We start from the raw sequence: 14,307 nt of genomic DNA, 5'->3' as shown, positions 1-14,307 counted from the left end.
GATAGTTCCAATTACAGGTTCAAAGATTTCTGGGCCATGGAAAAACTTTCTGTCCTGGCCACCCACCCCATCCTGCTCCCACGCACAGGCACAGAACCCATCCTGGAGTGTGACACCAAGGGGAAGGTTCACAGGAGCCCCTCCCATTCCCAACGAGGCCAGCAGCAGCCTGGAGCCCAGCCCTGTCTCAGGGAGATCCCTGCCCCTCAAATTTTGCTCCTTGGTACTGCCGCTAGTCTTAGCTTTCATCTTTCACCAGGAAAATGCCAGCTCCGCAGCTGGGCTTCAGTGGAAGCTGTGTCTTGGCCCCACCCCAGGGACCAGCGGCCTTTCAAGGACCCTGTCCATGCTCCCGCTGGCTCCAGGGGCAGGAACTATGAGAAACCCTCCGCAACAGCAGCCCATGCTGCTGGTCCTGAGGTCCCGACCCTGTTGGAGAGCCTGAGGCCAGAGAGCTACCCCCCGGGGGGCGGGGGGGGGGGGAAGGTTGGTTCCAGAGAAGAGATGTCCTACGGGAGCTGCTGTGGGGAGGCACTCTCCGGGAGGCGCTGACCTTGGGGTGTTTAGTTGCACTTAGTAAGATACCCGCCTAACCGCCTCGTGGGGCGCTCTCTTACTTGGAAACAGCTAAACAATCTGGGGACCAAAACCGTGAAGTCATTCGAACAAGGCTGTCCAGTGATGGAGCCAGGGCCGTCATCTCTTTGGATGAGCCCTTCCCATTGGTGTGACCCGGATGCAGAGAAGACACCGCCCTCCAGATGCCCCACCAGCCCCTTCCCCGACACACACAAACGCCCCATCACACCCCCACCACACACACACACACACACACAGCCCACAAATACACCACACACACAGACACACACACGGCCCACCACACCCACACACACACGAACGGAGGGGGAAAGGTTGGAAAGAATTTTTGATCTGTGTCAAGAAAACACCAAACATGGCATTGTAGGAAAAGCCAGCAGCCCGCGGACTCCACGGTTTCCGGTTCGATTTGCTCATTCCACACTCTCCAGGCTCAGGGCCTTAAAGGAACACTAGCGCGCCGAGCGCCAACACTAGGATCCGTCCTGCGCGCACCTCACGCGCCGCCCGCCTCCAGCGCCGAAGGCCTCCGGGCGCAAACCCGGGCGCAGCCACCGCCCGCAACCCAGCCGAGACCCCGCCCCTCCCAGCGCAGTGCCCCGCCCCTCAGCACCGTGCCCCGCCCCTCCCAGCGCCGTGCCCCGCCCCTCAGCACCGTGCCCCGCCCCTCCTAGCGCCGTGCCCCGCCCCTCAGCACCGTGCCCCGCCCCTCCCAGCGCCGTGCCCCGCCCCTCAGCACCGTGCCCCGCCCCTCCCAGCGCCGTGCCCCGCCCCTCAGCACCGTGCCCCGCCCTTCCAGTGCCGTGCCCCGCCCCTCGGCGCCGTGCTCCGCCCTCTTAGCGCCGTGCCCCGCCCCGGGGCGGGCCGCGCGGGAGGCACGGGTCAGGGCCCGGGGCGGGGCCAGGCCGGGCCGAGGCGGAAGCGCCCGAGAAGGGCCCGGCTTCCCGGTGTCCCGTACTTGCCCCCTCCTCGGCCCTGAACTGCTTTTGTCCCGCTTCGTGGGCCCACTCGGGTCAGTGTTCTGGGACTTCTGCCCCCTGACCACTAGCCTAGGCGGGACTTTTAGCAGAAGAAGGTCAGATCTCCGCCTGAGAGTCTGAAGGTGTCCTGGCCCTTTAGGGTCTCCAGGGAGTTAGATCCCGGGCCACGGGCTCCTGGGTTTTGTTGGGGTCGAGGGTCTCCAGGTGCCGAGGCAGCTGGAAAGGAGTTGTCTCCGTCGGGGGAGTATTTGGGTCTGGGGTTTCAGCGGAGGGTAGTGCCTGAGCCTGGGTTCTTGGGGGAGGTTAATGTCCGGGTTTGGGGAGTGGGTAGCGCTCAAATTTGGGGTCTCCGGGTTAGAGCTTGCGGGAGCCAGTTTGCCTTCTCTCCCAGGGTCTCTGTTACAGGCCTGTCTGTGCGGTGAGCCATGGAGGCTCCGTGGACCCTCACCCTGACCTTGGCCGCAGGCCTGGCTGCTGCCAGCCCACCTAACATCCTGCTGATCTTTGCTGATGACCTGGGCTACGGGGACCTGGGCTCCTATGGGCACCCCAGTTCCACCACCCCCAATCTGGACCAGTTGGCCGCAGGGGGTCTTCGGTTCACAGACTTCTATGTGCCTGTGTCTCTGTGCACACCCTCCCGGTGAGGAAGGAAACCGGGAGCCCTCACCCCTGACGGTTTGGTTCCTCCCAGATTCACTCTGGAGTGCAGAGGGAGGAGCAGGGCCTCTGTCTCTATGGAGAAATTCACGCCTCTCTGTTTCTCTCCTCCCTCCCCTTCTTGTGTGCATCTTGGCTTTGCTCTGTTGCGTGGACTCTGACTTGCCCTGTAGGGCTGCCCTCCTGACCGGCCGACTCCCAGTTCGGATGGGCTTATACCCTGGAGTTCTGGAGCCCAGCTCCCGAGGGGGCCTGCCCCTGGAGGAGGTGACCTTGGCTGAGGTCCTGGCTGCCCAAGGCTACCTCACAGGGATAGCTGGCAAGTGGCACCTTGGGGTGGGGCCTGAGGGGGCCTTTCTGCCCCCCCACCATGGTTTCCATCGATTCCTGGGCATCCCGTACTCCCATGACCAGGTAGGAACCACCAGGGTCCTTCCCTTTGACCCCAGAGCCCCACCCCACAGTCTAGACCATTGAAGGAGCTGCTCCCTCAGGGCCCTTGCCAGAATCTGACCTGCTTCCCGCCGGCCACCCCCTGCGAAGGCATCTGTGACCAGGGTCTGGTCCCTATCCCCCTGCTGGCCAACCTGTCGGTGGAGGCACAGCCCCCTTGGCTGCCTGGACTCGAGGCCCGCTACGTGGCTTTCGCCCGTGACCTCATGACTGATGCCCAACGCCAAGGCCGCCCGTTCTTCCTGTACTATGCCTCCCATGTGAGTGACCGTGGCCCCCCCGCCCGGGCTCCCCATGATGCCCACTTGGTGCTAACTCCAGTCTCCATCCTCAGCACACCCACTACCCCCAGTTCAGTGGGCAGAGCTTTCCAGGGCACTCAGGCCGAGGGCCATTTGGGGACTCCCTGATGGAGCTGGATGCGGCTGTGGGGGCCCTGATGACAGCTGTGGGGGACCTGGGGCTGCTCGGAGAGACACTCGTCTTCTTCACTGCGGACAACGGGTACTCGGCAGGGGCAGGGGCTGCTGGTCAACCCCACACAGGGCCCTGGGTCTTCCAATGTTGACGCTGGCCAAGAACCTAGTGGGCTAAGGGGGTCTCGGGAGTTGTTGGCCATATATGGTGACACCCAGGTGCATGTGGGAGGCTGGCAGCTGTGAGTACGTGGAGGTGCTGGTCTTAGGAGGACAGGGAGTGAGTGGACAGACATGTGCTGGCCATTCCTGCGCAAAATGTGTGACTTATCGGTCTGGGGCTGGGGTCCCCGAGGCCACCTGGAAACCCTGGGCTCCTCATAGCTGACGTCCTCCCTGTGTGTCCTAGACCTGAGACGATGCGGATGTCCCACGGTGGCTGCTCTGGCCTCCTGCGATGCGGAAAGGGAACCACTTTCGAAGGGGGCGTCCGAGAGCCCGCCTTGGCCTTCTGGCCCGGTCACATCGCTCCCGGTCAGTTTTCAGGCCTTCTGATCCTGGACTCTTGGTCCCATCTTCCCAGCCCTGATCACGAATGGAGTAACTGTACAGCCCTCTATTCCCAGGTGTGACCCATGAGCTGGCCAGCTCCCTGGACCTGCTGCCCACCCTGGCAGCCCTGGCAGGGGCCCAACTGCCCAATATCACCTTGGATGGCGTTGACCTCAGCCCCCTGCTGTTGGGCACAGGCAAGGTAGGGCCCGTGAGCACACAGCCACAGCTCCCCCGACCCCCATCCTGACCTCCCTTCCCCCGCCCCCACCAGCCACTCACCCTCCCCAGAAGTGAGTGTGGGCAGCCCCTGAAGTCCCTGGGGCCAGGTGGACCCTCTGTCGAGCTGCACCCTAGTGGTGCCGGCCGGGGGCTTCTGGGTGGGCAGGGAGCGACTGCACACCCAGGGCCCAGCACGGAGCAGACAGTGCTGGGCACGTGCAGACCCCCCGACTCTGCCCCCAGAGCCCCCGGCACACCCTCTTCTTCTACTCGGCTTACCCGGATGAGGTCCGAGGGGTCTTTGCTGTGCGGAGCGGGAAGTACAAGGCGCACTTCTTTACCCAGGGTAACCTCCTGTCCCCCAGCCCTGCCCTCCCCGCCCAGCCCCAGAGCCCAGCACCCCTGCCCTGTGCACAGATGTGCACCCCTCCCCAGGCTCTGTCCACAGCGACACCACTGCGGACCCTGCCTGCCACGCCTCTAGTCCTCTGACTGCCCATGAGCCCCCGCTGCTCTTTGACCTGTCTGAGGACCCTGGTGAGAACTACAACCTTCTGGAGGGTGTGGATGCAGTCGCCCCAGAGGCGCTGCAGGCAATGAAGCAACTTGAGCTGCTCAAGGCCCAGTTTGATGCTGCCATGACCTTCGGGCCCAGCCAGATGGCGCGGGGCGAGGACCCCGCCCTGCAGGTCTGCTGCCAGCCCAGCTGCATCCCGCGGCCGTCCTGCTGCCACTGCCCCGAGCTCCAGCCCTGAGGGCGCAGACGGAGGCCGTCTGGGGCTCCTGGCTGTGCTGTGGGGGTGTGGGGGTGGTTTGTACCCGAGAACTCTAATAACACCAGCTGACACTTGTGTGATGATTCCTGCGATCCTTGTGAGAGCCCTGAGCTAGGTGTGTTTCTCCCTGTTACACATGAGGAACCTGAGGCATGGAGAGTCCAGGGACTTCCCTGAGGTCGCCTAGCCCGAGAGATAGCCGCCCTCCTCCCCCTGGTGATTGCTTGCATCAGTGCAGACAAGCGTGGTGGCAAGTGTGGGCACAGCGTTCACCGGAGCAGCACTAGGGGCTTCTGTGTGCCAGGGGAGGGTGGGGAGGGGGCGAGAGAGTGGCGGAGAGCAGACCCTGAGAACACAGCACCCGGAAGAGCCAGGTTTTCCCCGGCGGCGAAGCACAGGAGCCAGACCTGCCTGGCTCTGAGAAGCCTGTCTGAAGTTGGGTGAGGAGCTGCACATCCTACGTGGTGGAGCGGTCAGCCGGCGTGGTGACGTGGGCTGGGGGTCCCCGCACTCGGAGGGCACAGCAGCAGCTCCAGAGACCTGCCCTCGGCCCCCAGTGCCTCCTGCAAAGCTCCGAGCTGCCTGCCTGCACGCGCCTTTGCGGTCTCCCGGCTTCACCTCTGCCAGCGCAGGAGCCATTCTCCACCAAAGCAATCTCTTAAGAGACGTGCCGGTTTGGCCCCGTCTGCTCAGAACTGCAGGCTTCCTGTTGTGCTCAGAACCCAGACTCCTCAAGTGGCCTGCCATGCCTCCCCCATGCCCTCGTCCCTTAGCCCTGGCAGCTGGCCAAGATGCCCATCCTTGATGCTATCTGGCACCTTCTCTGAAGAAAGCGCCCCCTGACTGCCCACTGCATGCATCTGCACAACGGCGTGTAGCCCTCAGGGGTCACCTGTGTGTGTACTGATGTCAGGGCCCCCCGCTCCCTCATGGTTGAATGAGAAGAGTGCTGTGCTCAGGACCCCGAAGTGGGTGTGCTGTCTTCGTGGTAGACCAGACAGCCATTCTCTTTCTACTGATGGAGTCCACCCTTTCCTTGGTGGGCTGAGACTCCTTGACCTCTCAGGTGCAGCCTCTCCTAGTCCCAGGAGAGAGTAGCCAGTCTTAGCCACTCACAATCCAGTGATTGGCCCGAGAAGGGTGTCTAACCAAGGATCCTTGTCAGAGAAAGCTCAGGGCATCTGCTGGAGCCCAGGGTCTTGTTCAGCATCATCCTTGGAGATGGTGAGGACGATGCTGTGTCATCGCTGGCCCTGAGCAGACACTGGATGCTAATCAGCGTCCGCAGCCGTGTCCCTCCAGAGCTCATGGTGTGAGAAGACAGACCAGCCTCCGAAACCACGGCTACTGGCTTGTGTGTTACTTGCAGCCAGAGGCAGTCTCGCTGGTTGGGCGTGTGGACGGGATGTGGGGAGGGCATGTGTCTAGGTGCAGGGGCCCCTTCTGTGTTCTCCATGTGACCCGTCACTTCTTGTCTGGCTTGGGCGCTGCACTAGCCATGCCCAAATCCCACTGCGTCCCGGAACTGCCCCTCTGAGGCTGCCTAGGGAGGACCCACGTGCACACGTGCTCTGGGCGTGCCCACCCCGTGCCACCTGCACCCTCTCCTCCAGGGGGCCTGCAGGCACCTCAGGGTGCCTTGGTTTCAGGACGAGGACAGAGAGGAGTGGAAGCAGGTGCACGATCTCCGTATCACATCCAAACTCCAGCAAGAGTGAACGGATGCCAACACTCAGGCACAGCCTGCGGGCACCTTGTTGCCCAGCTGGGTTGTGAGCATCACCTCATTAGTCCCACTGACCTTCACTGGCATAGGGCTGGGGCACGGATCAAAAGAGGGGACTCAGCCCTGCTCCTGTGGGTGTCGTCTTATTGAACATTTATTTATTTGGTTGCACTGGATCATAGTCGCAGCACGCAGGACCTTCATTGTGCGAGGGATCTTTATGTCGTTTGAACTCTTGGTTTTACCACGCAGATCTAGTTCCTGCACCAGGGCTCGAACCCAGGACGCTTGCGCTGGGAGAGTGAAGGCTTGGCCGCTGGGTCACCAGGGAAGCCCCGCTCTCGTGGTGTTTAGTGACTAGCAAAGGAGGTGAGCACCCGGCCTGAGCACACAGACAGAGTGGAGTTCAGTGCAAAGACACCTAGACTGCCCAGGTTTCGGGGTGTGGGAACTGACTGGGTGCAACAGGAGAGAACCGTCAGGTGCTGCTGCAGCTCCCCCCTTGACTAAGGGCTGAGGTGTGTGCACACGTGCATGAAGCACTGAAGCTGCACGCTTGAGGCTTGTGTGCTCAGGACACACCTTACGGCAGAAAGCGGAGAGGAACTAGGAGCCTCCTGATGACAGTGAAAGGGGAGGGCGGAAAAGCCGGCTTAAAACACTCAAAACAGCGAAGACCGTGGAGTCCAGTCCCATCACTTCATGGCAAAGAGATGGGGAAACGATGGAAACAGGGACAGACTTTACTTTCTTGGGTTCCAAAATCACTGCAGATGGTGACTGCAGCTGTGAAATTAAACGATGCTTTCTCCGTGGAAGAACAGCTATGACCAACCTAGAGAAAGTGAAAGTGGAGTCGCTCAGTCGTGTCCAACTCTTTGCGACCCCAGGGACTGTAGCCCATGAGGCTCCTCCATCCATGGGATTTTCTAGGCGAGAATACTGGAGTGGGTTGCGATCTTCTTCTCCAGGGCATCTTCCCGACCCAAGGATCAAACCCGAGTCTCCCGCATTTCGGGCAGACGCTTTACCATCTAAGCCACCAGGGAATCCCATGATCCAAGCTAGACAGCATATTAAAGAGTATAGATGTTACTTTACTGACAAGGGCCCGCCTAGTCAAAGCTATGGTTTTTCCAGTAGTCGTGTATGGATGTGAGAGTTGGACTATAAAGAAGGCCGAGGGCCAAAGAATTGATGCTTTTAAACTGTGGTGTTGGAGAAGATTCTTGAGAGTCCCTTGGACCGCAAGGAGATCCAACCAGTCCATCCTAAAGGAGATCAGTCCACCCTAAAGGAAGTCCTGGGTGTTCGTTGGAAGGACCGATGCTGAGGCTAAAGCTCCAATACTTTGGCCACGTGATGCAAAGAGCTGACCCATCAGAAAAGACCCTGATGCTGGGAAAGATTGAAGGCAGGAGAAGGGGACAACAGAGGATGAGGTGGTTGGATGGCATCACCAACTCAATGGACATGAGTTTGAGCAAGTTCCGGGAGTCAGTGATGGACAGGGAAGCCTGGTGTGCTGCAGTCCATGGGGCTGCAGAGTCAGACATGACTGAGCAACTGAACAAAACAAAAGATTTTATAGTTCAATGGAAATGAAAACTTAATCATGACTGTGTCAGTTATATCATTAAAAAATTTACCCGTTATAAATGCCACAAAGGAAGAGTCCTTGGTCCCACGGAAGCATAACTGTGGGCTGAGGTAGTAGCTGAAGCAGTCAGGGCTGCCTCCCTGTCTGCCGAGACCTGAGGCAGGGCACTCACGCGTGTGCGTGAGGCTCTCCCCTCCCCTCCCCTCCCCTCCACGCAGGGCTTGCTGTGATGCTTTGAGAGCAGAAAAGCTTGTTTCTCATCATTGTAGCTGTGTTAGTGCGCTGCCCCCTCTTCATACAGGCACCGGTATGCACACCCGACCCAGACGCACACTCACACGTTATTCACGCATTTAATGGCCCCAGATGCTGTCCAAAATGCCCCCGCTCTGCTGCTGTTGATTTGAAAAGCAGCTCTGGGCTTCCTTGGTGGCTCAATGGTAAAGAATTCACCAGGCAATGCAGGAGACGTGGGTTCGATCCCTGGTCCGGAAAGATCCCACTTGCCACGGGGCAGCTGAGCCACGGCTCCTGAGCCCGCACCCTGCCGCGTGTGCTCTGCAGCAGGAGAAGCCGCGGCAGCGGGAAACCGGGCGCCGCAGCGACGGAGGAGCCCGCCCTCGCCACAACCAGAGAGAATCCTGCAGAGCAACGCAGCCTCCGCACGGTCAGAAACTAAAAAAAAATGCAACAGCCCTTCCCTGTGAGCCTAAGACCATCCACGCCCCTAAGCGGCTTCCTCAGGGAGCCCAGGCCCCTCTGCCAGGAGCTGCTTGTGTTGGGATGAACAGAACAGCAGGCAGTGGGTGCCGCGGTTTCCCCTCAGGCGGTGGGAAGGAAAGGAGGGGTCCCGATACCACCTCCCCCTCCCCCCACCCCGTGACCTTGACCACGACCGCAGGGAGACCACCCTCCCCTCACCTTCCCATTGTCCCTCTTTGCTCAGGTGCTTGCTTGTCCCCCAAATGGCCAGAAGGGGTAGCAAAAGGGGCCATCTCCATGGAATAGAATGAATTCCGCCTCTTCTCTGAATGTTGTCCCTGAAGTCATGCGTCCTGGTTAGGGTACCCAGGCAGGGCCTGCAGCTCACTCTGAGGGGGGCCTGACAACCAGGTGGGCGTGCCTGCCCCCCACCGGGGTCTGTACTCACCGTGACTCCTGCATCTGACCCTGACCTTCGTCATACCTGCACACCACCCGGGACGTCTGGAGGGTCCCGCCAGTCCCCCGACCCCTGGCCTGCCAAGGGGGCAGCAGTAGCAGAGGGAGGAGGCACGCATTTGTGCCCCCAGCCTCCTGGGCTCCTTTGCGTGGAGACCCCCCACCTCAGGTGGTCACAGCCCCGGGGGCCAAGGCAAGCCTGCCCCGCCGCCCCACCCCCACCCCGCCAGGAGGACGAGCGGAGTCCCTCTGCCCAGAGGAACAGACCCAGGGAGGGGGAGCAGAGGCAGAGGGACCCGGGGTTGGGGAGGGTCCGAGATGGCAGGGCCCTGGGGGGCAGTCTCTACCTGGGCCCAGGTCCCTCGGCAAGGGTGCAAACTTCCCCCCATCTTGCAGACCCTACAACACTGTGGCGTGAGCGGCCTCATCAGTTGGGTGTCCAGAGCCCACCTTCCCAAGGGGGGCACCTGGGTCTCTGGGGACCACAGCCCCCTCCAGCCTGGAGGGACCCTCAGTCCAGCCTCCTGTCTTGCCCAGAAGTGGATCTCTAGGTGGTTGGGGCCCAGGGAGCAAGAGAAGAGGTCAGCTCACCACCAGCAGAGCCAGCCCGGGGCAGGGACGGGGAGCACAGGGGCTCCTGCTCCCGGGGTTCGGGTTCTCTGCGCGCGGTGGAGTGTGAGTGTGGTGAGCTGCTTCCGCCGAGGGGGTTGTCTACACAGGGTGGGAGCCAGGCCCCTTCCTGCCAGGCGGATGCTGGGAACTGGCCGCTCTTGTCTGCTCTAAATTTGCACAAAGGAAATAAACAAAATCAAAGTTGTCTTGTCATCAACCCCAGTGATTGCCGAGGCAGCTTTTAGGGCTGAATTGTTCTGTCCTCCTCCCTGCGAAGCTGCACTTCACTCGCGGCGAGAGGGCGTGGGACTCGGTGCCGCTGACTGTGGACTCCAGATGCTGCCACAAGGCAGAGCCAGGGCCGGAGACGGGCCTGTGTGCCAGGTCCTGTGCCAATTCCAGAACACGAGGCCCAGGCCGGAGCGGGGACGCATCGGAGGGGAGACCTACGCTGGGCAGCAGCTCCCGGTTCACACGCACCTCACACTTGCACACCAGGTGAGGCCAGCTCAGGGCATTGTCTCAGGAACGGGGTCCCGGTACCACTGCTGTGCTCAGCACCAACGCCGTGCCCCCAATGGCCTGTCTTTAGGGGCACCATTTGCCTCTCAGCCACCCTCAGCCTGGGGCAGGCTGGTACCTGGAGGCCCCTCAGGGGGTTTTGCTCTCAGTGCTTCTTTTGAGAATGTCAGGATGGCTGCTCAGCTGTGAAGGATCAGAAGCCCGTGCAGGGGTCCTGAGCTTGGCTGTGGCCAGCTGGGTGCTCCTGAGGGGACTTGCTTCTTCACTCCACTCTCAGCCCTCGCGTGAGACGCTCTGAAGGGCAAGGGGTGAGCCCTCCTGGGGTGGCCCTCAACCAGCTAGGGCCAGGAGCCAGCAGGTAAATGTTCTGGCTCCCCACCTTCGGGAGGTGCATCACGGAAGGGCACCCAGCCTAAGGATGGGCCTTACGCGGCTTTGGTTCCCTCTGCCCCGCTCTTGCCCACTCCTCAGTACAGCACACCGTGGGGCCTTTACCAACCCAGCTGCCTGCCCTCTGCCCTTTCATGTCCTCCTGCCTGGAACCGAGCACAGCGCGCAGAGATCCAGCAGCCTCGGGGAGCCATGAGGACTGAGAGCACACACAGGGGCCAGGACCGAGAGGAGCCTGATGCCCTCCACGCCAGCCTCCAGCCCCCCTGTGGCGCAAGGAGCGCCGTGGCTTACTAGACTGTCTTCCTGGGGTTTTCTCTTAGAGCTCAATACTTGCATCGCACCTAACCCCCCGTTGAAATGTTCCCATTAACATCCAGAAAGAAGGTTGCTAGTGACATGAAGAATATAAAGTCCCAGTTGTACATGTATTTTTTTCTTTGCCTTATAGATTGTATTTTTAGATCTGATTATGTTTTTCTCCTTAACATTTTGAATCATGAACTTCTTGGTCAATATTTCATAACTAGACTGAGCTGAGACCACCATTCTTCACTTCATAATGATCTTGGCTACTCTGCCTTAATTTTTTTTTGCCTTAAATTATACCTTGATCCTCTCAATCTCCTTCTAGCCTCAAATAAAACTCACATACGACTGCCGCTCTCAGCCTCCTGGCCGAGCACACCGAATCCTCTGAGATGGGTACTTTCATTGTGGCCAAAATAGCTTTTCATGTTAGAGTTTATCTTTTTTATTTTTAGCTTTTCTGTCAGTGTTTCTATTTGCCTTTGGGGGTCCCTAATAAACAGTTAGGACGTGTTCACTGCAGGGAAAGATGAAGGAGCCATCCTCCTCGGCTCCGGTGGCGACTGCAGTCTTTGTCTCCTTTCAGTCTTTTCCAGCGTAGTTTTGAGCATAGACTCTGCATATTTATTTTTCCTTAACAACATAACAAACATTTTCTGTATGATTGTTATTTGTAAGCACACTTTTTTTCAAATCAGCCCAATATTCCAATTATTTATTTCTAGTCTAAATCAGTTAACCCTATTGGTCAATATTTAGATTGTTTTTATGCTTTCAACTTTTTTTACTCACTTATTTCTGGCCTCACGAGGTCTGGGTTGCTGCGTGCCGGCTTTCTGAGCTGTGGGGAGCAGGGCTCCCGCCCGGCTGCACAGTCATCTCAGGGCGGCCTCTCCTGCTGTGAGCATGGACCCTGGAGCCTGTGGCCGCGGGAGCTGTGGCGCACGGGCTTAATTGCTCTATGGCACATGGGGTCTTCCTGGACCAAGAATCAGACCTGTGTCCCCTACATCGGCAGGCGGATTCTTAACCACTGGGCCACCAGGAAAGTCCCTGCTTCCAACATTTTAAACAGGAACGTGTGTAAAGCTTTTCGTGCAGGGCATTGCCCTTGGCTGGGCTTCCGGAAGGCAGAGTCCCGGCACAGCGGGTTGACTCATTCCCCACTCCGGCTCCGAAGGGCCCCCAGCAGGTGTGCCAGGCGCTGCACCAGGCTCTGGGAGGACAGGGAGCGTTAGCCATGTCCTGCTCTCTGGCTTCCCGGGTGGTGCTAGTGGTAAGGAACCTGCCTGCCAATGCAGGATACTTAAGAGATGTGGGTTTGATCCCTGAGTCGGGAAGGTCCCCTGGAGGAGGTCAGGGCAACCTACTCCAGTATTCTTGCCTGGAGAATCCCATGGACAGAGAAGCCTGGTGGGCTACAGTCCATGGGGTCGCAAAGAGTCGGACATGACTGAAGCAACCTGGCACACACACATGCTCTTAGACTCACAGTTGGCATCGTCTGCCGGGGAGGGACAGGGCCGAGCCCAGGGCTCCCGCATCCAGGATGGTAGGAGATCGCCCAGCCACACGCAGAGGACAGCAGATGCCCACAGGAAGCTGTTTCCAAGGGCGGAAGTGGGGCGGAGGGAAGAGGGGCTGGAGGGCAGCAACAGGGCAGGTGGAGGTTCAGCTGGGAGCCGCCAGAATTGCGGCCACAGGATTAGGAGGGCGAGCGGCTTGCCCAGGTTTCTGCTGAGACTGCTCTCCTTGCAGGCGCTGGTGGACTTGCAGAGGCAGGTGGGGGCTGGGAGCCTGCAGGGAGCTGCTTGATGCCCAAAGATCCAGGCGGTGTGATCCGGCAGAGGTGGGGGGTGAGGGGGCAGAGTTAGGGGTGATGGGTGGGGGCGAAGCTGACGGCAGGGAAGTCTAGGCTGGCTCCAGCCCAGCAAACTGGAGAACACGGTAGAGCACAGATCTATTGGGATGGCTGAAAAGCTGTTTTCCAAACCAGCTTGTGCAACACCTGAACGAAATTTTCGGCCAACCCAAGAGGACGCGGGCACGTGCAGGGAAAGCTCATGGGTTCCAAGTGTCTGTGGCAGCCACCGGGCGTGTGCTCCTGTGCACCTCTGTGTCAGGGTCCCCTTGACAGAGTCCCTCGAGGCCGCTGCCCAGGGGCCGGCAGAGGGCGCTCCTGGAGGACAGCTAGGCCTGTGCCTCCCTGGGAGCTGGAGCTGGAGACTGTGAGCCCAGGCAGGGAACATGGGCTGAGAAGCCCCCAGAAGCTGGGGGAGTGAAGGAAGGTGCCTGAGAGGTCAGGAGAGGAGGCCAGGGCGGAGAGCCGGGCAGGTGTGGGAAGGGCCCCACAGGAAGCTGCGCCCTGCGAAGGCCACCAAGCACGTCTGGCCGCTGTCCCAAAGGCAGGCAGGTAGAGAGAGCCTCAGAGACAGAGAGGTGGGGAGGTGAGCTGGAGGAGGGCACTGAGCCCAGTGGCGGGGCGGGGGTGCTGGGCAAATGGAGCCTCCCGGGTGTGGGAGGCTCAAGGGCGGGCAGCCGCTCAGGGCCCCGTCTCTTTCAGCCGCACTCGGTAAGAGGTTTGCTCACAGGTGCTCCGCTGGGTCTCCCTGTTCCGCGGGGTCGGGGCCCTGGCCTGCGTGGCGGTTGCCCAGATGCTGAGGGGTCACTGATGACGCCTGGCGCGTGACTGTGTCCTCTGTGGGTGGGTGAGCAGAGGCACACGGTTTCACAGACAGGCGTCTCTGACCTCCACGTGTGGACTGTCTCCCTGGCCCTCCTCCTTCCATCCCCTGCACCCGTGGTCTTCCTCCTGCTGCTCTTGTCCTGGGTCTGGGGCGGGGGGGGGCAGGCCCACCCTCGGGAAAGCGCTGACCGCCACACTGACCTCAGTGCCCGAGAACGGGTGCTCGTGGAGCCAGAAGCCCTCTCCCCAGCAGGCAGGGCATGTGAGAGTCACCTCTCGCCTTCTGGCTCTCTGTGGAGAACTTTTAAAACACCAGTCTTCGGATGTAAGCAGAGTGATGCCTGCTGTGCCTCACACACGCATTCACAAGCATGCGGGCACACTCACGGGCCTGCACACACTCCCAGCCTGGTGCTCCAGTGCAGGCGGACAGCACACGCATCTCATGACCTTCTCTCGGGCCTCAGCTTCCTCACTGACCCAGCGAGTGGCGGTGGAGAGCAGCCACCACACACCGCACCAAGAGCCCGGCAGAGCTTCAGACGGCAGCTCCAGCACCCTGGCCCCTCGGCCCCCGCCGCCGTGGGCAGCGCCTGGTCCCCAGCCCCGTGTCTGCTTCCCTCACCCCAGAAATAGCCAGGGTCA

The 14,307-nt window shown here is 60.4% G+C and overlaps 1 protein-coding gene across 4 annotated transcripts; it reads left to right on the top strand.

Annotated features, from left to right (window-relative positions):
* Positions 1–1,500: 1,500 nt before the first annotated feature.
* ARSA (arylsulfatase A) lies at positions 1,501–4,725 on the top strand. 4 transcript variants are annotated; one of them, XM_052640426.1, is made up of 9 exons: positions 1,501–1,609; positions 1,983–2,220; positions 2,411–2,651; positions 2,732–2,950; positions 3,025–3,194; positions 3,516–3,640; positions 3,733–3,860; positions 4,124–4,226; positions 4,316–4,725. In XM_052640426.1, exons 2-9 carry the CDS (start codon positions 2,003–2,005, stop codon positions 4,633–4,635), a joined length of 1,524 nt encoding a protein of 507 aa, XP_052496386.1. In that variant the 5' UTR covers positions 1,501–1,609; positions 1,983–2,002; the 3' UTR covers positions 4,636–4,725. The 4 variants fall into 4 exon arrangements, with proteins under 4 accessions (XP_052496386.1, XP_052496387.1, XP_052496385.1 ...); XM_052640427.1 differs by having other exon boundaries at positions 1,508–1,609; positions 2,043–2,220; XM_052640425.1 differs by having other exon boundaries at positions 1,512–1,609; positions 1,969–2,220.
* The last annotated feature ends 9,582 nt before the right edge of the window (positions 4,726–14,307 follow it).

Source organism: Budorcas taxicolor, chromosome 5 (genome assembly GCF_023091745.1).
Source record: "Budorcas taxicolor isolate Tak-1 chromosome 5, Takin1.1, whole genome shotgun sequence".
Classification (NCBI taxonomy): Eukaryota; Metazoa; Chordata; class Mammalia; order Artiodactyla; family Bovidae; genus Budorcas; species Budorcas taxicolor.
The sequence above is the reverse complement of the archived record's forward strand: the minus strand, read 5'-3'. Positions and strand labels throughout refer to the sequence as shown.

Bases quoted from the DNA above. Each gene is read 5' to 3' on its own strand.
- ARSA (XM_052640426.1), top strand. From the start codon at position 2,003: ATGGAGGCTCCGTGGACCCTCACCCTGACCTTGGCCGCAGGCCTGGCT. The intron at 2,221-2,410 runs GTGAGGAAGGAA...CTTGCCCTGTAG, and splicing joins TCTCTGTGCACACCCTCCCG to GGCTGCCCTCCTGACCGGCC. The intron at 3,195-3,515 runs GTACTCGGCAGG...TGTGTGTCCTAG, and splicing joins TTCTTCACTGCGGACAACGG to ACCTGAGACGATGCGGATGT.